General features: G+C 35.0%; 1 protein-coding gene across 1 annotated transcript in view; it reads right to left on the bottom strand.

Moving 5' to 3' along the window:
* The window catches only part of LOC115455794 (protein split ends), a 90,821-nt gene that overhangs the window by 46,073 nt on the left and 18,015 nt on the right, over positions 1-26,733 (bottom strand). Inside the window, exon 2 of the mRNA XM_037437283.1 lies at positions 25,195-25,509. Within this exon, the coding sequence (XP_037293180.1) occupies positions 25,195-25,509 (315 nt within the window). The remainder of the gene's footprint in view (positions 1-25,194; positions 25,510-26,733) is intronic.

Here is a 26,733-nt window from a genome sequence, read left to right as displayed (position 1 = left end):
CGAAATGCTTAGAGCAAACACGGTGCTGTTTTTTCCAATGCCAATTGGGGCGAACTATGGCAACGATCCATTTTTGCCTCATAGCATCATCTGTAGGGAATCTGCAATGAAACACATTGTATGAAACACACTATGAAAATCAGATAGTTTCCTCGACCCCAGCCTTCGCGCACGGTTTCCAAGTGGCTTTTATCACTACACCACCGTATATTGAAAGGAAAAGGCAATTTATGCAAAATAGCAAACTACAATATACTAACATCTATGTTATTGACAGAATATGCGGCACAACGCTATTGAACACGACTACGAAAATTGGTAAAAATGAAAAATACTTAATAATGACTGTATCGAATGGCCAACAGCAGATTATAATATGACTACAGCATAATAAACTATAATTAATAACACTTTTTGCACTTATGTACAGGGTTTAAGCAAATATATTAGGGTCTTTGTTTACTCACTGATGGAAGCTGATGATTTCATATTCATTTTCTTTACGAGAAGAATGAGATTTACACCCCACGATAACGCAGGCCATTGCATGTTTGTAGGGCTATATTTTACTTAAACAGTACTGTGTATTTATTAAAATTAACAACAAAAATATTACACAAAATGCAGCCACTTTTGAAAAGCACGCGCTGAAGTATAACGTAACTAAATTGTGTGGGCGCGTTTGTGACATTGTTTTGAGGTTGGCAAGTCGGAACATTTGACATTTTATTTGCTTTTTAATTCGGCATCATAAAGAGGACCAAAGGTAACCATTTGATAATTTTAAAGTGTACGCAAGCCGACCTTAGCAACATAATATTCGTCTCGTTCTTTTCAACCGTTTTGGCCTATTTGAAAAAATAGGATAAGTATATGAGGGTAATTTAGATTCCTTCTATGCTTGTTCGTGTTCTGAGGTTAGCACTTAGCAACCACATTACTCACGTTCCATTTCAACTAGATAAGTAGTTTGTACCTCAAATATGCAGTACCAATTATTGATTATTTGTTATGAGGGCTAAAAAGCGTATTTTTTTTACTTATTTTTAGCAATTGGGTAAATATTTAAACGAATATTTTGTATGGAAAATACAAAAAGTAAATTTTCTAAGAATGGAATATTCTGCATAAAATGGAATGGTCAGGAGGGAACGCATCTGGAAAGGATTGTCAGTGATCTAACATTGAAGGCAAGCAATGATAGGCGAGTTAAGATATTGGCATGCCGATAGGAGACCAATCGAAAGATAGTCGGAAATCTAAGATAGGTTTCAGTCTTGGATAGCAGATAAATTATTAATTTTGGGCGTAAATGCACACATTTCAACTAAAATGATTAGATCGCTATTATGACGTTTTACTATGTTATACCACTTTTTTTTTCACAGGACTTTTTTAAAGAAAAGGACCCATTGCATGTAGAGATTACAAAAAAAATATAGAAATCAAAACCCCGTTATTCATACACGTTATATATTTAAGCACGAAGCATTGCTGTGATAACAAGTCTGTTTTTCAATGTTGACGGCATGGCAGCCTTCGCATTAAGTAAGCATAGGGCCGTGGTGATTGGCTAATATTGAGATATAACTTTAATCTTGTTGGCTGTCATATAAATAAGCTGAACACACAGCATGATGTCAGATAAACAAAGCTGAGAAACAGACTTGTTATCCTAGCAATGCTCCGTCCTTAGATAAATAACGTCTATGAATAAAGGAGTAAGAGTTTAGTTAATTTATACACTTAAATTGAATGTCAATTGATTTGGTTGCTTATACCGATTAAAGGATCCTAAGGAAGCCTCATAGATTTGAGTTGCTGTAATGTTAGAAAAAGCTATAAAATAATCGTCTTGGAGGAAATTAGACCGAATTTGCTTTTTATCATAATTTTGTTGATTCAAAGGACCACAAAATTATTGCGAACATAGCTTGGTATTGTTTTGTATGGTTTGAATCCATATTAAGGACCAAGCGGCTCGCATCCTATATAATAAATTAAATACGAGACATAAGCATTAAAGAAAAATCATCTCCATAACATTATCAACATACTCAGTATCTTAACATTTTGAGCTGCTTATAACGTAGAACGCCAAAATTAGTAATTATAAACGATATTATAGATCACGCTCCTAGAGTCGCCAGACCTTATTCGTATGAACCTCGAGTGCATGCAACCGCGCTAGCTAGCTAAAGATATCGTACGTATAATATTACTTTGCGCTACCATCTCATTACATTTTTTTATGTTATCGGCGTAGCTCGCGGCTTCGCCCGTGTGAAAAGCCTTTTCCGATGCAAAATTCCCTAAAACAAAGTACGACGCCGGCGTAATGTAATTAAAAACTTCCATCATTATGTATAATAAAAATAATTTTAACAAAAAATTAAAGCGCCTTCAAAAACAACTCAAAATCAAAAAATAATTTCACATAACAGTTATTTATTGGATACCAATTTTGGAGTCGGTGCCTAATTAAAATTGCTAGTTAGCTATATTTGTTGCATAGTCCATCTATGAACTAAATTTCTTTCAAATCAATTAAAAGGAGTAGCTTTGCGTTTACTACTAACAAATATACACAGTGAAAGGTCAATACCAAGCACATGTATGGTGTTTCATCTTTTTATTTCCTCTTTTTTCGCGGCAGGGAGTGTAATACACCCATATTTGCCCAGCTATAGGTAACAGGGGAAGAATTTGGGTAGTGTACAGTTCACAAATTTAAATATTTACTGAATAGCTTCCATTTGCTTTGCTGCGGCGGTGCGTTCATCTCCGGTGACGATCTGACTTGCTGACTTTGTACGCTGGCAGCAAATTGTTTTCGTATATTTGTTAATGTATTTATCTAGCTTAACTAGCAATTTTAATTAGGCACCGACTCCAAAATTGGTATCCAATATATAACTGTTATGTGAAATTATTTTTTGATTTTGAGTGGTTTTTGAAGGCGCTTTAATTTTTTGTTAAAATTATTTTTATTTTTGCTTTTGTGTTAGTAAAAACAGACCGTCTCAATTGCATAGTTGTGTTTCGCTCACGATACGACTATCGCGCTGAGGTGTTACATCTCTGCCTACCCCTGAAAAGGGGAAAAGGTGTGATGCTATATACATATATGTATGTATGTAAGAAGTAGAGTCAATTAAACCCAACCCAAAAACACAACTGATATGTTTCACACACAGTACGACTATCGCGATGAAATGTTACGCCTCTGCCTACCTTTGACACGGGGAAAAGATGTTATGCTGTATGTATAAGTATGTGAGAAGTACAGTCAACCAAACTCAATGCAAAAACATAACTAAATACGTCACAGGAAAGCTATATTCGCGATTTCGTTTTCTTGGACGACCATATTTTTCTGGTTTTTTTAATTTTAAAACCAAACTACCAAAGCGATGTTGAAAAAAATTTTATGGGACCAATCTGGAGAGAAATTCTTTCGAATAAAAAAAGAATTTTCCAAATCGGTTCATAAGTGAGCGAGTTCTGAGGTAACAAACATACAAAAAAAAAATCACGTCGAATTGATAACCTCCTCCTTTTTTTGAAGTCGGTTAAAAAGTAGCCCACGTGTTAATCCAGGACATGGCCTTCACTTTCATCGAAATCTGCGATTATTTCTAACAAACGTCGAAACATCCAAACATTGTCGTCACAAACATTAGAATGTTAGGGTGAAAAAGATAATACTTAGGAACTATTTCAATACTTTCCGACTTCTGCAAGCAGATAAGTTAAAATGTTACTATAAGTAGGAAGGAGCGCGCACATGTTGTTAGTGATTTAATTACAGTTTTCTGTATTATTTAAATATTTTAATGTCTACATAGATCTGTAAACATGCACAAGAAAAATATAATGATTTAAATTAACAATTTTGTTATAAATTTTATTGCATTGGTGATCGAATAATACTATGGTGTGCATATTTTTATGCATGTGTATCGGGTAAACCAAAGCCTACTGTCTAATGTCTATAGAGGTGTATCTTCATAAACGCTAATTTACAAAACCATGAAACTGTCGACGAAGCGGCAACTTCGCGCTCGCGTCGCTCAATGACTAAATAATAAAGAGGACTGGCCTCAAAAGTTAGCTATATGAATAATTTATATTTATGTTAGGGAAATTGACGCAGAATTGTAAATATATGTGTCTATCTCTTTTACTCAAAGCTTATTTGGAACGCAACAAAAAAGACAAAAAATAACTCCTTTTTCGAATATGGCAATATTTCGTTTACTTCAACACACTGGGACCGCCTTGCGGCAGAAGACGCCATTTAATGCAGCCTTGTCAGCAAGTACATATAGTGTCAACCGATGTAAACAAATGTTCATAAATATTGAATTTAAAGTAATATAATAATATTCTCAATTGTTTAGTTTGTTTATTAGTGTATTTGTTAAATTTCGAAAATCACTCAGTGTTGTATGAAAGGATGCAAATCGAATTCACGAAAGAAAGACCCCGAATATCTATCCATAACTTAGTAACTGTGTTAATTAGTATATATCGTTGTATATTTACTTTTTGAATTTGTTTTTATCATTTAAAATTATATGTGGATCTGGTTTGTTAAGCTTTGGACCCTTTTAGGCGTGATTTATATACATTAAAATCATAATGTTTGTTTACACACAGGCTCAGGGATGGGTGGATTTGTTTGGAAATTATTCATATCGATATTTTAACAGACGCCCGTCTATCAGTTACGGTTTTTATCTTTAAAAGAATGTAAGAGCACACATCAATATTGTATTATCCAGAACGACAAACTAAGTGAAATTAGATTATTTTTTTTATATTACCAAAAAATTTAAAAACCGGGGCAAAATGGATTGAGAATATTGGGCGACGTGACTGGAATCCTACACTAAATACATATATTCGTTCTTTAAATTTTGACAAGAATTGCATAAATCACACGTTAAAAGTAGCGCGAGTAAAAGATAACTGTTTTCCAACAATATTCCCGGTAAGTAAAATAGTAATGATTATTATACTTTACCTAATAGTAATATTACTTTAATTGTTATAAATAATAACAGAATTGTTATTGCATAACCAATGAAACATAAAAGAAACAACATAAAGATAACATGTAAATTATATTTTTACAATTGGCGGTCTAATGTTTCACTTTTGCATGCACGAAAATAGATACAGAATTATATTGTTGTTATTACAAATAATTATAATTATTATAATTGATTATCTTAACCACCATCTTTACCCTCATATTGATTTTAGATTTGCTGAGACATAGTTATGTTTCTCGATCAAAGCGCATAATAACTTATTATAAAATAATACCAACCAAATAATTTCTGGCTACGCTATCTCATTCAATTTATCATGTATTAAATATCCTAATTTGTAACTTAAATTTTTAGCAAGGAATAGTGCAACATACAAATGTACAAAATGAATCGAACACAACTGGATGTTTGTCACAACAGAGACTGCTTTCTTTAACAATTGTTACTTATAAATCAGTTTCAGTTTGTTTATATTATGGTTTGTTATATTTAAATTATGGTAGAACCTAACCCCTTTTGTATTTGATCTTTTTTGGACTTATTTATCTCTCTTTTAAATTCTTCGATGTCGATACACACTTTTCGGTACTAGCATATCACTATTGTAAGGAACGGAGTCGGCGCCATTTTATACATTCAAAATGCCGAATGTAACGTGACCATATCCTCTATACTCTTTTATCATTGGCGTCGCTGCATACAAGCTCCATGATGTCTGCCGTACGTACCGCATTTTATAACGCCGAAGCGTACATCGAATGAATTCACGTGTTTATTTTTTTGTAAAAATGGTGGGTACGGCAGCGAAATTTGTTTAGATAGTGGAAAAATAAGTCGTTTCTTTGTCTATAAATGGGATGCGTTCAACATAATCGTCGTCTTTGGTGGCTTCGAATAAAGTAATAAGCCTTTATAACGTTTTCGTCGTTCACCGTCAATGTCACAAATAATTATAAACGTACGCGCGCAATACGCGTAGTGGAATACAATTCAGTACGTTGGACTACACAAGCCTGAATTAGCCTATTAGCCTAGTATTTTGAATTGATTATGAAAGCTGCGAGTCAGCTTTACCCAATCAAAGGTAATCTATCGCTTTGTAGGCTACCGCTATAAACTTTCCCTATAGCATCTTAGGAAGTTAGGAGACTGAAAACCAGCGCTTCTTGGAACTACTACTGTACCGGTCAGTTTAGAGTTGCCAAAAGTTTTTGTCTGAATATAGAATTTAAAAAAAAATAAAGAAAGAACATAATACTACGCTTAAAAATATGGTATTTTATGGGAAGGATAAAAAATAAACTAAGTTGGATTTTTTACTCATTCATTTTATATAAAAACTATATTTCATTGCACTTCTTGCATTCTTTAACAATTGTTTTGTCTTCTATTAAATTACTAAAACCGTATTTTGTTCACAAATTTAGTAATGTCGATTCACTGAATAAAATTTACAAGAAAGAAAAGCAAGATTAACAAACGAAGATAGCTCATAGCAAAGCAAGCAAGATTATTATTTTTTTATTTACCCCCGAAGTGAAGGCAAAGGGATTTGGGCCCATACAGCTAAATCTAACGTTCAAGATTTATATAATATTTTTAGGTTTATTCGTCGAAATCTCTTCTAGTCAAGTCAAAGCAATTAGAAAAATAAATTTTATTTTATTAATTTTAGTGTTGCAAAATATTATAAACATTGATTTATTGTATTAAAATATAGTATTTTAGCGTACTATATATTTCTTCAACAGTACATTCGTACGAAGTCCCGAAATGCAGTACAATACTACTGTACTGTACAATACTATTGTGCTGTATTTATTTCGGTTGTGCGGTTGGCAACCCTAGGTCAGCATGAGCGGAGTCGCCTAGTTTTGCCATAATTGTTTTACTATGTTGCTATATTTAATAATAATAGATGTAAGTGGATAATAAAGCAATAAACGGACTTTTATTTATTATTTTTTTACAGCAGAATGGATGACGCAACCTCCATACTGATAAGCGTCGCCAACACGAAACAACTCACTGCCTTTACCGAGTTAATTAGGAAGCGCTCATTGTAATAATGGCTGTAGCTGTGCATATAGCGGATATTAAACGCCGCAAAAAAATCAAAAAAATGTTTACGCATATTACGATTTGGAATAAAACAATTTACGCATTTTATCGCGGTTATTTACCGCAATCGCGGGGCGGACTCCATGCAGACCATGAAGGCTGCAGTCTCGAAACTTCGGGAGAAATTAATAATATAAATAACCGGGACAAAATCCGTAAATACTTTTATTTCAAAATAGACGGAAAGATATCACTGCGACACTAATATAACACATGTTTAATCTTTCAAAAACTCATTGTACATGAAAGTACAAGTCATTTTATAAGTGTACTAACTAGCTTTTGCCCACAGCTTCTCCCACGTAATAAAGATTTTCCGGGCGAAAGTTTTCTGTTATAAACGTTACGCCATACACATTTCCGGGATAGAAAGTTGTCAATGTTGTTCCCTGGGTCTTACAACTATCTCTACACCAAATTTCATCTAAAACCGTTGGGCAGTTTTTTAAGTTTAACGCGTCAGACAGGCAGACAGATACAGCGGGGAATATTGTTTTAGAATAATATATATTTTTAGATCTTTTTATGAGGAACAAATCCATCATAAATACTTCTTTCTTAACTTAAGCTGTTTACTCAGCACGCGCAACGAAAGCTCTCAAGAATAATAAATTTTCCCCGTTTTTGCAACAATTTATTTGTGCTCCACTCCTATTGGCTATAGCGTGATGTGATACACCCTATAGCCTTCCCTGATAAATATAATTTAAAACATAAACAATTTTCAATTCGAACCCCCTTCGGAGTCGGTTAAAATACGTGCCAATAACATACTTATTTAAGAACATGTGACGAAAACAATACATTTTAAACGTACGCAGATCAATTGGTATAGTTGTGCGTTATTGCTCTATTTGAGCTACACCATACATCTGTAATCGTCAGTTCTTGTCACAAGAAAGTAAGATGCTGAGATATAACGTTGTCCCTAGACAACTATGAGAAACGGGCCTTCCGAGGTGGTCACACGGTTTATTTCAAACCTTACCTGATTAAAGAAACCATTTGATGCCAGTTTGAAGGTTTGTCCAACTGCACTGCGCAGGTTTGGTTATGTACGCCGCCGAAATCAGACAATATGAAATACCTTCGAATAATGATTGCCATTTTCTCGCATTAATTACATCAATGAGGTGCTGTGCTGTTAAAAAGGAAAAATATTGTTTGGTACAAATTAAGATATAGTTTTATACACGAACATCTACAGAAAGCGCTAGATACTAAACTACTGCAACAGATGATTATGATAATTGAAATGTGTTTGAGAAAACACATAGGAATACGTTAAAACGACGCGTTATCAACAAAGAAATATATCATTAAGCAAACTTCAAACACGTAATTTTTTGACAATCCTCTCAAACTTGCTTTGTAAACGAGCAAAATAGTTTCGAGTCGAAACAAAATCTACTTATTTGAACCAAACAATTTTGCCGTCTTATGAACCCTTGAGCAAACCATAGGTACAGATCGGTGGCAACCACGCAGATCACTATGAAATCAACTATTTACGAACGTTACACGATATATCAAGGAAATGTAAAGCCACTACCACAACGTACGTTAGGGTGGCAACAACTCAGGCTATGCCACTGAGTAAAGCGCTATTAAAGTATCTACATTATTAAACTCTCCTTAGTTATGTCAAGGAATGACAGCACCGTAAAATTATCGTCACCTATTCAAATTCAAGTTTCTTATCAGTTGGTAGTATGGTCAGGCACGAAGCCATATTTGAGATGGTTCATCAATTTATTACTCGTAATATGAAAATACATGTCAACAAACAAGATGTGACACTAACTTCACCTCCCACTCTCACGAAAAAAGAAACTTCATAATTTACCCATTTAAATTAAAAATACTCGCAATATAATTAAGGTTTTTATGTAACACAATGGCAAAAATTATTCTAAACTTAGTGGAATTGTTATTTTTCCACTTTTTAAAGTAAACACTCGGCGTAAATTACGTAAGCGTGACACGGCCGTGTGAGGCACTGAGCGGTGAACGCCGTACAAACGTCATAATATATACTGTATAGATCTGTCTGCACATAGCAAACAAATACTTCGAAACTACTTTGGTTGTCCTCATAATATACATTATACAGGATACAGGGTGTATCAGAAGAGGGCGATAAAAAGACATCAGGGAAAGACCTACGTAGTGTGTTCAAAAAGTATCGCGAATTTTGTGTATTTTCAAAAAATATTAATTTATTCGTGAATATCTATTTTGTCCCCTTCAAAGTAATCCTCTTGGGATATTATACACTTGTTTTTCCAATCTTCGAAGCACTTCAAAAAATATTTTTTTTGTATCTTGTTCAGCTCCTCCTGCGATGCCGTCTTTATCTCGTCAATCGTGGTGTAGCGTCGTCCTTTCATGGGCCTCTTCAGTTTCGGGAGCAAGAAAAAGTCACAGGGTGGCTGCGGTATCATTAGTGTGTTGTTTTTGGCCAAGTCGCGTACAAGCAGCGATGTATGAGCAGGGGCGTTATCGAAATTGAGCAATTTTGGTACGAATTTTGCGGCGACCCGTCTCATGCCCAAATTATCGATTAAAATCGAATGGCACGAGTCAATCGATATGCCTAGGTCCTTCGGCAATTTCTCTAACGGTGATTTGACGATTGGCCAATACCATTTTCTTCACTTCATCAATTTTTTCGTCTGTTGAAGTGTTCGGGCGTCCGGCACGCTCTTCGTCGTTCATATCTTTTCGGCCTTCTGAAAACATTTTGTACCACCGATAAACGTTGCTTTTGTCCAAAGTAGCTTCTCCGTATGCCACAGGCAACATTCGGAATGCAACCGCGCACTTAATTTCGTTTTTCACACAAAATTTTATACAGGTTTTTTGTTAAATTTTTTTGAATAGGTAAAAATCCAAGACGAACCAAAACACGTGAAAGCAAAGCGGCTGTCAACAATTAACTGAACATTCAAAATGGCCGAACTTGTCAGCATAAGTGGGAGAAATATGTACCTACATAACGCCACAAAAAAATCGAAATTCGAATATACGTAACCCGTGAAAATTCTAAATTCGTGATACTTTTTGAACACACCTCGTAAATATAACGGCACGAATAAAATTTACGGCCATAGCACGATAGTCGTCCAGCCTGAGCCATTTAATTTATTTTATTGAAGCTATTTAAAAGATAAAAGTTTATCAAAAATCTATATAAAAGCTTATGAGGGCGAATAAATGAGGCTACAGATCAAATTAGCAGAAAAGGAAGGAATTTTTAGTGTAGAAGGGCTGAAAGTAAATAATTAGAGCTTTTGCTTTAAGGCCCATCCTCGAGTCAACGTCCTTGATCATAATTTCTTCCATATATGTCGGCGCGCGACTTACGGTCCGGAAAATGGAAATATTTTCAATAAAATAAAATTCAAGTCTTTGAGAATTAAACTACTAAAATATTTCTTACTAAGTTGTCTGTCTAACCGTGAGTTCCTATTAGTCTATTAACAATGTTACGCTAACAAGAGTCTTATAAAATTATTAAAATTCGTTGCTCGTCACAAGACGATGGTGGGGTAGACAATGTTGGCTTAACATGTTAAATAGCAACTAATCAATTGATATCTTGAATATATCAAGATTCACATTTTACGAGACTTATATGCAAAGTACTGCTGCTCAAAACAATTAAGGAATCACAATTTTAAAGTAGAACTAAACTTTTTGATTGCGGCTTTAATTATAACTAACCACTTTATAATGCATTGTCAAAGAAATTGAAAACTTAACAGCAATGGCGTTATTGTTAGTAGTTAAAAACAAAGTGACGACATTAAATTTTCTTTTCTTTCTAATCATTTAAAACACATTTTAAGATAGTCCAGTCAAATTAACATTTCAGTTAGGAAAAATTCGAATAGAGCTGAAAATTGGTATAAGTCTATTTTGACTGGACTAAGAGGTTTTTCAGGTTATTGAATATTAATCGAGATTGAAGCGAGTAAGTTTAGATTAGTATACCAGATCTGACTGAATTAAATTTCTCCCGGGCTATCGCATAGTAATGCGATAGCCCTGCTTCCAGCAGAAAGAGGGTCGAACTCTGCGTTATGTTCGAAATGATCCAGGAAAGACTCATTTTGTTAACTACACTTTGAAAGCGATACCGTGTAAAGGGAGAATATTCACGAAGGTGTGGAGCCGAAACAGAAAAACTACACATTTGCCAAATCATCACGATATCGTCAAGTGAGCTTTACGTAAATGCACCACAATTGCAAGGGATCTTCAAAATACACTAAGTACGGCTACTGGAGTAGACATTTCCGCGAGACGGTAAGGAAATAAGTTGATGGTAGCCAATTTAAAAAAAACGCCGACCAGGTCGAGCTGGGCATCTGACTATTCAACTAAGACAAGTTCGCCGACCGTTGGCGCAAAATCAGACTAATTGGCAGATTCGACATTCGAGTGCTTTTAACTGACGAATCAACATTTCGTCTCAACACGTTGAGATGGTAGTCTCCGTATTTACAGACACACAGGCGAGCGATACACAGCAGCGGCAGTCTATGAATTTGACAAATTTGGATGTGCCTCTGTGATAGTTTGGGGCGGATTTAGTTCGGTCGTGGACACTGATTTCGTGGTCCTTCTCAGGCAGTTGTCTCCTCAAGCTTATATAGAAAACGTGCTCGAAGATAATGTGGCCACATATTCTTTAAATGCAAGATAATGCCAGGCAACATGCAGTAGTCATCACGTCAGATTACTTACGGCATCATAAAATCCGTGTAATGTAGTGGTCTTCCATGAGCTCTGACTTAAATCCGATTGAACAAATTTGGGATTTGCTTTACAGGCGCATCCGGAAGTGTCTTATTACACTTCAATCAGTGCAGCAGCCCACTGACCCGTTGATTGAGGGATGGGAGAAAATTCCCCAAGAAGATATTCGGAGGATCATACGAAACATGCCACGTCGTAGTAAAGCAGTGATTAGCGGTCATCGGGCCACATACGTTAGTTAAAGTCACTAAAGACGAATATCTATACTATTATATAAAGCTGAAGAGTTTGTTTGTTTGTTTGTTTGTTTGAACGCGCTAATCTCAGGAACTACCGGTCCAAACTGAAAAATTCTTTTTGTGTTGGATAGCCCTTTGTTCGTGGAGTGCTATATGCTATATATCATCACGCTATGACCAATAGGAGCGGAGCAGTAATGACTAATCTCAGGAACTACCGGTTCGAACTGAAAAATTCTTTTTGTGTTGGATAGCTCTTTATTAGTGTAGTGCTATAGGCTATATATCATCACGCTATGACCAATAGGAGCGGAGCAGTAATGGCTAATCTCAGGACCTACCGGTCCAAACTGAAAAAATCTTTTTGTGTTGGATAGCCCTTTGTTCGTGGAGTGTTATAGGCTATATATCATCACGCTATGACCAATAGGAGCGGAGCAGTAATGACTAATCTCAGGAACTACCGGTTCAAACTGAAAATTTTTTTTTGTGTTGGATAGTTCTTTGTTCGTGGAGTACTATGGGGTATATATCATCACGCTATGACCAATAGGAGCGGAGCAGTAATGGCTAATCTCAGGAACTATCAGATCGAACTGAAAAAAATATTTTTGTGTTGGATAGCACTTTGTTTCTGGAGTGCTATAGGCTATATATCATCACGCTATGACCAATCGGAGCGGAGCAGTAATGAAACATGTTGCAAAAACGGGGAAAAATTATTAGTTTTGAGAGCTTCCGTTGCATGCGCTGCGTAAACGGTTAAAGTTATGCAACAATGATGTATGACGGGATTATTCCTCTTAAAAAGTTCTAAAAATATATTATACTAGCTTTTGCCCGCGGCTCCGCCCGCGTTATAAAATTTTTCAGGCTAAAGTTTTCCGTTATAAAAGTAGTAGTTTCCCGGGAGCCTATGTTCTTCCCAGGGTCTCAAACTGTCTCCATGCCAAATTTTATCCTAATACGTTGGGTAGTTTTTGAGTTTAACACGTTCGGGCAGACCGATGCAGCGGGGGACTTTGTTTTATGATATATTTTTGTAGAACTCTTTAAGAGGAACAATCCCGTCATACATTATTGTTGCATAACTTTAACCGTTTACGCAGCGCACGCAACAGAGGCTCTCAAAACTAATAAATTGTCCCCGTTTTTGCATCATGTTTCATTACTGCTCCGCTCCTATTGGTCATAGCGTGACGATATATAACCTATAGCACTCCAGGAACAAAGGGCTATCCAACACAAAAATATTTTTTCAGTTCGAACCGGTAGTTTCTGAGATTAGCGATTACTGCTCCGCTCCTATTGGGCATAGCGTGATGATATATATAGCCTATAGCATTCCAGGAACAAAGGGCTATCCAACACAAAAAGAATTATTCAGTTCAAACTCCTAGTTTCTGAGATTAGCCATTACTGCTCTGCTCCTATTGGGTATAGCGTGATGATATATAGCCTATAGCACTCCACGAACAAAAGGCTATCCAACGCAAAAGAATTTTTCGGTTTGGACCGGTAGTTCCTGAGATTAGCCATTACTGCTCCGCTCCTATTGGGTATAGCGTGATGATATATAGACTATAGCACTCCACGAACAAAGGGCTATCCAATGCAAAAAGAATTTTTCAGTTCGGACCGATAGTTCCTGAGATAGGCATTACTGCTCCGCTCCTATCGGGTATAGCGTGATGATATATAGCCTATAGCACTCCACGAACATAGGGCTATCCAACGCAAAAAGAATTTTTCAGTTTGGACCGGTAGTTCCTGAGATTAGCGCGTTCAAACAAACAAACAAACAAACAAACAAACAAACAAACAAACAAACAAACAAACAAACTCTTCAGCTTTATATAATAGTATAGAAAACAAAGTCCCCCGCTGCATCTGTCTGCCTGAACGTGTTAAACTCAAAAACTACCCAACGTATTAAGATGAAATTTGGTATGGAGACAGTTTGAGAGGCTCCCGGGAAACTACTACTTTTATAACGGAAAACTTTAGCCTGAAAAACTTTATAATGCGGGCGGAGCCGCGGGCAAAAGCTAGTTTATTAGATATAAGAATATATCTTTACCGGACATTTTTTATCACCACTATAGCTTTTTTATTTTGGTAATTATATTATTATTAGTGACGAACGCACACAAAAAGCAAGATTAAGAATAACGATATTTTGTGATAAACATAAATATAGGTATTAATAATATAATAGATCACTTGACCTATCACTATTTTAGTCTTTTGACAGAGTAACGCTGTCAACAACAATGTACAAAATAGCGAAAATAACTAAATACAGATAATATTATTTTGTTATTGAAAAAAAAACGCTTAAGGGAATCCATAAAAGGATTTGAAGTAATTTCTAAAATTATATTTTTTTAAAGGTCATCTACTGCCTTTAAAGAATGGGATAGATTTGAGTATTCTCCTTTTTAACCGACTTCAAAAAAAGGAGGAGGTTATCAATTCGACGTGATTTTTTTTTTGCATGTTTGTTACCTCAGAACTCGGTCGTTTATGAACCGATATGGGAAATTATTTTTTTATTCGAAAGAATATCTCTCCAGATTAGTCCCATAATTTTTTTTCAACATCGCTTCAGTAGTTTGGTTTTAAAATAAAAAAATAGAATAATTATGTCGTCCAAGAACACGAAATCGCGAATTTAGCTTTCCTGTGACGTTTTTAGTTATGTTTTTGGATTGAGTTTGGTTGAGTGTACTTCTCACATACTTATACATATAGCATAACACCTTTTACCCGTGTAAGAGGTAGGCAGAGGCGTAACATTTCAGCGCGATAGTCGTACTGCGTGCGAAAACATTAGTTGTGTTTTTGGGTTGGGTTTAATTGACTCTACTTCTTACATACATACATATATGTATATAGCATCACACCTTTTCCCCTTTTCAGGGGTAGGCAGAGATGTAACACCTCAGCGCGATAGTCGTATCGTGAGCGAAACACAACTATGCAATTGAGACGGTCTGTTTTTTACTAACACAAAAAAGCAAAAAATAAAAATAATTTTAACAAAAAATTAAACCGCCTTCAAAAACCACTCAAAATCAAAAAATAATTTCACATAACAGTTATATATTGGATACCAATTTTGGAGTCGGTGCCTAATTAAAATTGCTAGTTAAGCTAGATAAATACATTAACAAATATACGAAAACAATTTGCTGCCAGCGTACAAAGTCAGCAAGTCAGATCGTCACCGGAGATGAACGCACCGCCGCAGCAAAGCAAATGGAAGCTATTCAGGAAATATTTAAATTTGTGAACTGTACACAGCTAGAAATTTTAATTAGGCACCAACTCCAAAGTTTTGAGTGGTTTTTGAAGACGGTTAAATTTTTTGTTAAAATTATTTTTATGATTAATTGTGCTAAATCGGTATTATTTTAACAGTATGTGATGTATCATCAATCAAGTAATTAATTACTCAAAAGCAATTAAATTAGGAATTTGGTTATTTTCCTTGAAAAATAAACTTGTTATGATCTGTTACTCATTACATTGGCCATAATATATTATTGCGAGCCAGCAAATAACTTTGCAAACTATTAAAACCAGTGGGTTATATTACCAAAAAGTTATAAAGTTTTTTTAATTTTCTCTAAAAATAATATAACTCTGGAAATAACATACATAGGACTGTTTTTTATTTATTCTTGCCTTCATAGTTAGGTCTTCCTCCTGATGCCGTTTTATCTTCACATTTTGGGACACCATATATGAAATAAAATTACTTTTTGATTCGTAGTGGTTTTTAAAGTTCTTTATTTTTTGTTATTAAATAAATTACACCATATAACATCCATGCGAAATTTGGATAGCCTGCTAATACTCTAATAGTTTTAATTAATCCTTTAAAGATAATAATTAAGTAATTGTTAATGAATTCTACCTAATACTTGGTTTTACTCGGTATCGTCGTGCCACTTTAAAATCAGTAAAATATAAATACCTAACAATTTCCTTCTTATATAAACATTTTTCCCCTTATTCGTAGACGTATTTTATCTAAGGACGGAGTAAAGCTGTGATAACAAGTCTATTTTTCAGTACTGACGGCATGGCAGCCTTCGCAGTGCGTGCCGTTGGGCACTGAGAAACAGACATAGGGCCGTTGTGATTGACTAATATTGAGATACAACAATATTATCCAATCACAATGGCCCTATGTCTACGCACTGCGAAGGCTGCCATGCAGTCAGCACTTAGAAACAGACTTGTTATCACAGCTTTACTGTCCTTATATAAAAAACGTCTATAAATAAGGGGGTAAGTCTAATGTCTGAATTTACAAAAAGTCACATTTTATGAACATGAACAATCCACCCTATTATATACACAAACACTAATTAAGTATGCATTCTGAATTATTAATAAAAATCGCGCCAATTGCTTAACGTGACGACGAATTCTCAAGTTACCCCCAAGTATACATACATGCACGCACACATGTATTTTAAACTTTTACGTCACTTTTCAAAAGTTTTGACAAAGACACCGCGATGCGTATGAAAGGGACAACAATAACGCGAGGGAAGCTATGTACAAACAAGCTGGTTCCGTATGAATACTACGAGGCGCGAGCTCAGCGCGCGAATTAAAATTTAACAAATTAATAAGAAGGTTTAATAGGTTTTTTCCTCAGGTTGAGAATTTTATTGCATGAATATTAGACTATTTGTTTGAATATACTACTATTATTCTATTTATATTATTATGTTTTCTTTTTATTATTTTAAATTAATTTGGGAAAGGGTACCCGGTAGGAATCGGCTTACACGCACGCCTTACCTCTGATACCTATAACGTATGGTTGTCAACGACACAACATGAAAAATAAACAATCGAAAGAATGAAAGAACATTACCGCGGTTTCGCGGCTTCCCAGTTTTGCTCTTGGTGAATCACCGAATACCGCGGTTAGTGCGTCGAAGAGGGCGACTCGCGGGTCATCAGATTTGTTTGAAATTGGGCGCCACGCGCCATAAAAATTCGTGCGCGGATCACGAAACGGCGCGTCGAGCCTCCATTTTCGGTGAGATATTGTAGTGAGTGAACATAAAAAAAGATTTATGCATAGATTATCGGGAATTTATAAATATTGTTAAAAAAAAAATCCATGTCCATAGAGAACAAATTTGAAAATGTAATAAAAAAAATTAAACAACCTACTTAGAATTATATATAGGAGTTGAAAAAAGATACCCTTAAAGTAGTATTGATATCGACAGCATTTGTCCTGTCTCTGAAATTCCATCGAAGCAGTAGTAAAACATTTTTCTAATCAATCTGATTCGTGAAAAAATCTGACGCAAATAAATTTTCAAATAATTATAAAAATTATGAAAATGGGTAAAATTGTTTAAAACATATTAAAAAATAAAAATTCAAGTCTCACCATAATTCCGGTACGTGGAAAATAAATTATTCAAGGTCATTGGTAAAAAAAATTATTACAATTCCATGTTTCAATTACAAAAACTTCCTATACGAACTGTCGGTACTTGTTTTAACCCCTCAGAGGATCTTGTCCAGGAACACCGACGTGGCTAACTTTTGTCTACCCACATATACCTAAATGCACATGTCATGTCAATTAAATTCAAATATTACTGGCTCCATACAAATTTCATGGCCCTTTTATCCCTTTCAGGGATATTTTTTTTATAAATCATTTGTTTGTTCAATGTAAAAAACTACCTATGCAAAATTTTAATGCTTCTAGTGCCCAATTATTCTGTTTCTGCCAGTCAGTACCCACTAAGCAAGTTATGCCAATCAAACTATCAATTATGTAAACGGAATGACAAGTACCTACTTAAGTATGTAATAAAATTATAAGCAATTAGCTTGTGGTGTTACATGTAATGATCTATATACTTCTAAACATGTCTTCGGAAGAATACAGACTCCCTAAATACACGTTAAACCTAGGTTCGAGAGTCGGGGAGTGTTTCACATCCTGTGTCCATATTGGTTATAGTGCTAAACATAATGTAACTATTGATTTATATTTTTTATAATAAAATATTATTATTTTGACTATTTATTTTTCAGTACCAATCGCAAATATAAATAGATTTGTAAAACGATCAGTTTTCGACTAGTGTTTTTCATACATACATATGTAATATGTATATTTAAGTAAAGCTGGATTAGAGTTTATTGATTACATAGTTCAATTTTCACTATTTATAGTATAAAGAATAGACATATCTTTGGATTTTCATCAACTGTAGTTTGTCAAAAATTATAAAATTGTTTAATAAAGAGTATGTAATCAATTTATACTCTCTAAGAGACTCTCTTTTTCGCCTCCGTTATATTATAAGTAATATAACGGAGGCAAAAAATTAATAAAAAAAAATGGATGATTCAATATTTCTGACAAGTTAACCCAAAAACTGATGAATAGATTTGATTGAAATTCGGTATGTGCGAAGACCATGTCATGCGCTGGACAGACGGAAAAGACGTAAGACACGGCCGGGGCGCGGACATATGTCTTTTCTGCGACCCTTTCATACAAAATGTATAGAAACGTCGCGATGTAAAACATACAGAAAAGACTGCACAGTTGGGAGCGCCGATGGACGGGGTGCGGGCGGGGTTGGGTGCGAGTGCCGGCACTCGCGCGTCGCTGTCACACAAAACTATCTGCGTCCTTGAGTAATTGCGACGTGTTTAGAGAAGGAAGATCATTGTATATTAAGTGTAAATGCGGGACGATTACGTATTTAACGTATAATTTTGTAGTTTAATTTAAAATCATCCAATTCTCTATTATTTTAAAAGACCAGAGTATTGCTATAACCATCTGTATAATAGTGAGATACAGCAGTGTTTACACATCTTCATCTTCGGAAGAAGACATGTTATCGTGTCAAAATTTGACAGCTGAAGACCGTCATCTCTCGCGACGCCCAGCATCACGCCCGTGCCTGGTCTTTTCTACATGTTTAAAAAAATTACGACGACGCGGCGCGGCGCCCCGTCCTTTCCATGTCTGCGCCCCACCTCTTTTCTGTGTGGCCAGCGCCTAATAAAAGCGTGGTATTGGTATATATGTAATAAATCTGTTACAATAATTATAATGAATCCTACCTAGTACCTGCCAATCGTTGTCTTTTGCAAAATAATATTTAAATTATAAAACCAACAACATAATATAGGGGAATGAGGAAACTTTAATCGCGTCTGAAGTCACGCGGCAGCATATATGCATAACCGTGAACCAAGAGTTTGTGAGTTTGATTCTTTGGTCAGGCAACATTCAGTGTTGATTTTTAAAAGATAAATCAATTTTCCAGGAATAGTTTTTTGAAAAAGTAAGACGCTAAGCAGGTAGCCAGTCAAAAAAACTAAGCCAAATCATTTCTGCAACATACTTGATAAATTCTATTACATTTTTATTGTTGTGTCGTCAATTCAAACTATTAAGAGCTCAAATTATCAAAATATCTATGCAATAAAAAATGTTTTCAATAAGTATAAAAATATTACGACACCAAAATCACTTTTCACGAATATTTTTTGTTCTTTAACGACAATTTTAAAAGTAAAAACACAATATTTTGTATTGTCCGATGTTGTCAGTTTACATCTGGGATAATGTGGTTGAAATACAGAAAATTTAAATTTTAAGAATTTGTGTTTATTTCACTGCTTACCAAACATCAAAATAAAATATAATTGACGTGTATCGGTAAAACAACGCCCATGACAAATGTTAATAATCGTTCATTTTGTTCTTACTTTCCGGTTCAGACGTACTTATAAGTTTTAATAAAGGTGTAAAAACCATCGTTTTATTTAGCCCTTTGTTCTAGCAAAAATGAAAAGAAATATTGGTAAATAATTTATATCGAGCATTTCTAAACACGCACACATTAATAGTTTAACAGCAAGTAATTACATGAGCTCACTCACACACAGAGCGATTTATGGCATAATATGTTGCGTGACATTTGTTTGAATTTATTACTCTACATAAGTAAATGATCTAAAAAGACGAATATGTGGTTTCATTTATTAACGCAATGTCAAATTAAACTTTATTATTCTTAGTTACTTTGACTCTTAGTTCTTGGTTTAGCTTAGTTGTTCGGTAAGACGGAAATATGAAATAAACAAAAACTACTATGGAAAACTCGGTATCAAACTCACGAAATAGATAATATGTCATATTATTCCAGCGCATAAAAATATCGAAAAAACTAATCGGGTAATAAGTTTATCAATATTTCTACAATTCATTTCTGAAGTTTCCGCGACGGAAGTAGAGGCCAACAGCCAGTGTTATTATATTTAAGCCGTTTTAGCCGAAATATTAATGTTTATATTTCTAACTATAACTTTAATGTATAATTTCGTATGCTTTTATCGCAAATTATGTAAATGTTTAATGTTTATTATGTCGATAGCCGTAAATTTTATGTCGTTGATAACAATTATAGAATTTTGATTATGTCTACAACGACCTTACAGTTAATGTCAAGTTAAAACAGTTCGTGTTCTGTAGATTGGGGGTGTATGCAGAATTTCACCACGTTATTTTTTGCCTGCCTTAAAGGTTTACGGACACTCTTGGTTCCACTCCTTGCATGTTGGTTACATCGTGCAACCCCAACAGGGACGACAATGCTAGTGATTATGCTAGTTGGTCTAGTAATACTAGGGAAGAGCCACCAAAGAGAGCGTTTCCATACTTTTACAAAATTTTACGGGCCACGCAAACCGAAATGCGAGTGGCTAGGCCACAATTACAGCGAATCCGAAGGGATTGTTCCGTTAGTCGATTGAGCACTTCTTGCCTCATGAACCAGACACGACATGACCATAAAAACTGCATCTTTCCGAGCATTTTAACGCGAGGTCTTAAGAACACTGACCAAAAAGATCCTCTAGTTACCCTACCATGGCCTTTGAAAGTGGGCAATAGCGGTAATTGTATTTTCTTTGCAAAAACAAACAACCATGGGAGTCCATAGACCTCTCCGCACCCTTGAAACAAAATCCCCAAGAAAAGATTCTGGGAACACGAAGTGGCACCTATTTTCCATTACCTCCGTTTTGTCTTCCATTTGCCAACATTGAAACAACTCGATACATCATTTACGAGAGTCCAACCTAGGGCGATGAGCGCGACATTCTTAGTAGCTATTCCGTGTACTTGAAAATTGTAGCATAGAGTCAAAAACCAATCTCGACTATATCCCAATCCCAATAAGAACAAGGCTCGGGGTTGCAGACTGGCTGTTGCCTCTGGTCGCTTATTAGGTAATTATTAAATTAGCAAACAACATTGGCAATCCCTAGTTCTAATTAGGGATTAACATTCTATTCTAGTCCAGTCAAAATAGACAAAAAAACACCTGTGAGTTAAGAAAAATTCGCATAAAGCTGAAAATTGTTATAGACGTTAAATACATCATTATAGATAAAATGACAAAAGTCCCCATCGATCTTGTGTGCAAAAAATTTTATTCTAGGTCAAAGGTAAAAAAAAACCGGTTTTTCCCATTTTTCTCTGTACCGGAGGTATTATCGTAAAAATAGCTCAGACAAAAGTTGTAGATCATATAATTCTCTACAGGAATTGTTTTTTTTCGTACGAATCACCGTTCGCGAGATATCGCGATTGTAAAAGTTAGAATCTTACGATCTTAGTTCGTTTTAAAATCATTTGAACTTTATAATAAAATTGGAAAGATAAAAAAAAAGGATTTTCGAAAATTTGTTATTTTCGTGTTAATTGTCTTTTTTCAAAATGTGTGAATGTCTGAATAAATATCTTTAAAAATTATAGTCTCCTCAAGTAGCTTTTCAGTAGCTCTAGCACCGATTGATATTACCTATACCTAATTCGAAATTCACCTAGTATACTGTGAAGCTGCTCGACGCAAGCCTCTTTTACTACTGAGAGGATTGTTTAAAATCTATACTATTATATAAAGCTGAAGAGTTTATTTGTTTGTTTGAACGCGCTAATCTCAGGAACTACCGGTCCAAACTGAAAAATTCTTTTTGCGTTGGATAGCCCTTTGTTCGTGGAGTGCTATAGGCTATATATCATCACGCTATACCCAATAGGAGCGGAGCAGTAATGGCTAATCTCAGGAACTACCGGTCCAAACTGAAAAATTCTTTTTGCGTTGGATAGCCCTTTATTCGTGGATTGCTATAGGCTATATATCATCACGCTATACCCAATAGGAGCGGAGCAGTAATGGCTAATCTCAGGAACTACCAGTTTGAACTGAAAAAATCGTTTTGTGTTGGATAGCCCTTTATTTATGGAGCGCTATAGGCTATATATCATCACGCTATGACCAATAGGAGCGGAGCAGTTATGAAACATGTTGCAAAAACGGGGAAAAAATATTAGTTTTGAGAGCTTCCGTTGCGTGCGCTGCGTAAACGGTTAAAGTTATGCAACAATGATGTATGACGGGATTGTTCCTCTTAAAAAGTTTTAAAAAATATATTATAAAACAAAGTCCCCCGCTGCATCTGTCTGCCTGAACGTGTTAAACTCAAACACTACCCAACGTATTAAGATGAAATTTGGTATGGAGACAGTTTGAGACCCTGGGTAGAACATAGGCTCCCGGGAAACTACTACTTTTATAACGGAAAACTTTAGCCTGAAAAACTTAATAACGCGGGCGGAGCCGCGGGCAAAAGCTAGTACTATATATAAGGCCACTATTTCGTCTGTGAGAACAGATTTTTACGCCTCTACTAGATATTGAAAATAAAGGCAATTATCGAAATTTCTGTCGCATGTGACATTTGTATTTAATGATTCTTAATGACGTATCATAAAGCGGTGTCACATACGAACGGATGGGTCACATAGGGACGGACTCTACAGTTTAATACGTAACCCTTCATTATCCAAAGTAATGAGACTGACCACGTTACATGCATGATACCTCATTTTTTATTTTTGTTGTACAGTATTTTTTTTAAAATGAGTAAAATAAATCGGTCAAACCACACTAATATTTAGTGCAGTGTTTTTTATTAATACATTACAGAAATTTACGCACAGAATTGGAATTTTATTTATGGTTTACATTTATATACATCAGCGCTGTAGTGTTATATAGATATATAGTCCCACTATTGGGCACAGGCGTCCGCTCCTATTAATTAGATTTATGTCTTAGTCCACCACGCACATTGGCTGTCTTCACATACGTTCGAAATTCTTACGGAGAACTTCTCATGAATGTAAGTTTTCTTACGATCTTTACCTTCACCGTTAAGGCAAGCGATAACTCACTAAAAAATAAACACATAATTTTAGAAAAGTCAAAGGTGCCGCAATTTGATTTTAATTAAAACATTTGGACGTTTGTTTCGCCAATCCGTTTCACTCCCAACTAATTTATCGCTGTTTATATCGATACATAATGTTATGTACATTTTATATAATAATAATAGCTCAAAGCTGCGATCGCGTTCTCAGTGTACATTTAAATTGGATAGCAAGACTTACCAGGGTAATAAGTATACTTAGATTTTTTATAATCCGACCCAGACGTATATCGATTTCGAACAGATTCATAATAAGTCCATGGGATTACTTCTATATCATAATCCACTTTAGAAGCTGATTAACGTAATGTTATTTCTTTACATTTTCTATAATAACCTGTAATAGGTTCGAGGTAAATCTATCATGGCCATTGGCCATGTACATAATTCGTGTTATTTATCTTAACTAAATATCTATGCTAATAAAGTGCTTGCTATGGGTTTTATGAAATTTTATATTGTAATCTAAACCAATATTAAAATATCTATTTTAAATATATTTATACTACATAATATTTATGTTGATAACATCCCGTCAATACGATACCGCGCCAAAATTGTAGAATATATAATAATGTTGTATACATTTTAAACGATAATACCTATATCACTGCTTTTTCAATACGTATTTAATGTTAAGGTTCGTACAAAGAAATGTAATAATGAAAGTCACGTTCTTTAAAAATGACGCCACGATGTTTAAGTTATCAATCGTATTAGACCGACGATAATTATTAGCATACTTTATATCAAGTTTAAATGGCGTATAAAATTTGTGAGACAAATTGCACTAGTACATTAAGGGTATCAACAAATTGTTTGAAAAATAAATCGGTAGGTATAGTAGACAGAAACACACACAGTTAATAACAAAGTGCACATAAAATAAATAGGAGCCGCCGCCAGCCACAAAAGCTTGGTAAAGCTTCTTCAAGTATTCTCACAATATTTTTCAGTTGTAGAGCACTGCACTCCGTGATCCGTAACACAACTGAACACTGTCACATTTTTTTCTCACTGCACTATGTCACTTATCCGAAGGACTCCGCACTGCAATCCGAGTTCACTGCAATCCGTACCAGACGTCAGCGGTGAATCATTGACATGGCGGCGGCGGCACCGAAACTTGTGCGTGGAATAACGTTTACATGCATTAATTACTCCAAGTCAAATATGGCCATATATAAATGAAGCGGTTTACTCACTAGCGTCGTTATGCTGTCAAGCGTGTTGCATGAATAGTGGGGCTAATAAATGCTTCCTATCTGCCTGTCAATAGGCAAATTACACTTAATTTTGATTATGCTGTCCGTTATTGAAGCAAACTAACACATTGGTAAAAGGATTCCTTGGAAAAACAATTATCCTACCTGATTTAGTAAACTTAGTCACATGACAGTTGCGTTTTATCTGTTTTTTTCATATTCAAAAAAAGAACTGAATGAAAATAAATTCGAGTAGGAGTATACTAGGAATGCATTTCATAAATAAAACAAAGGTAATCGAAAAAAAAAGCCCAGCAAAATGAATGTGTTAAGAGTGGTTAGAGCAGATGTGAGGCATGCTTTGGTATTGAGGCATATCAATATATATTGAATAATTGGAATATGAAAAAAACAGATACATACGAAAAATTAAGAAAAAGGTGCACTCACGTCATGTGGTAGCGCGATACAGAGGCGGGGGCAGGAGTGGAATTCACGGAGGACGAAGAGCCCGAGTAACCGGAACCGGCAGGTGAGGAGCCGGCCGAGGGCGCACCCGCAGCCGACGGTATCGCAGCCGGCTCGTAATACTCGGTGGTAAGGGTACGTTCGTCCAGCACATGCTCTGCATTATGTGCCTTTGATGCAGACTTGATGTCCATGAATGCAACTGTGGCACAAATGCCACTGTTCCCGCTACTACCCACGCCAATGGTAGCGTTTTCTGTTCGACCCAATAATTTGACATTCTGGACTCGGCCATAGCTGTAAAAAGGAATAAGACTATTTACCCATCGCGTAGGAATGACGAGAAGGTAGGGGATCGTGAAGATGTGAGGGTCATTCTTTTAGGGGAAAAAAAGACAAGAAATGAAAGTTAACAAATAGTAAGGGCTTGGTATAAAAACTAATATGCAATGGTAACAAAATTCAACTCAAAGGCAAGTAAGAAAGTTAATTTTGACGTACTTAAAAACAATTTTAAGGTTCTATCGATAATTATTGTCCAATATTATTTTATAATTTACAACAAATAAATATTTGCTCAAAATCTGTGGCATGACAGTGAAATATTTTAAGTAAGACTGGATGGGATTTACTTTTGGTTATATTAGACATCACACCTGCGGTTATCTGGAATTGGTTAATAACCTGTGTATAGGAAACAATGGGTACATAGCGATTACAAATATGTGTCATCACTTTCTACATCCATGCGGGAAAAGCTGTGAAGGTACACACAAACACACATTCAAGGTACATACATATACAACAAGATTAGCAAGATTTAATATAATTTTTTAAATATACAATAGCAAATACGAAGTGCAATAGAAATGCGTTAACACAAGATGAATGAAAGACAAATTAAAATTGCGCCGGCAGCATAACGGAGTCAGGCTGTACAAAAACAACAAATACACACAAAGAATGTTAGACTAAGAGTACCTAATTAACAAATTCTTCAGATACTTAGAAAATTTAAACAAGAAGTTAATGTAAGTGTGATTTTTTATCAACATACTATTTACTACTAGATAAAACGAGTCACTGAGATTAAATAATCATGTGAAGATTAGCACTATTGAATAAGCTAAATATAATAAATTATAAGTTAGACCAAAGAATCCCTTATTTCTCCTCATACAAATTTAGCAAACTCTTGATTACTTTAAAACTATTCTACCATATTTATATATTGTATTGAGACACATCAAAATCGTGTTGTTATACATAAAACGACCCTTCTTATGCACTTTGGTAAAATCTACGACTTCTTTAGTTCTCTATTTTTAACATATTACTTGGCGAAAAGTCATGAAGCGTATATTTTTTATTTTCGTAAACTGTTTTATTGACTTTTGAATTAAACGTTTACTGAAAATATTTTGTAAAAAAAAATTCATACTCTTGTTAAACTTGATTACTATAAGTACTACTTATATATTTATAACCAGGTTTTCAGGCGGTTTCACCCGTGTAAATAGC

Source organism: Manduca sexta, chromosome 10 (assembly GCF_014839805.1).
Source record: "Manduca sexta isolate Smith_Timp_Sample1 chromosome 10, JHU_Msex_v1.0, whole genome shotgun sequence".
NCBI classification, from domain to species: Eukaryota; Metazoa; Arthropoda; class Insecta; order Lepidoptera; family Sphingidae; genus Manduca; species Manduca sexta.
The sequence above is the reverse complement of the archived record's forward strand: the minus strand, read 5'-3'. Positions and strand labels throughout refer to the sequence as shown.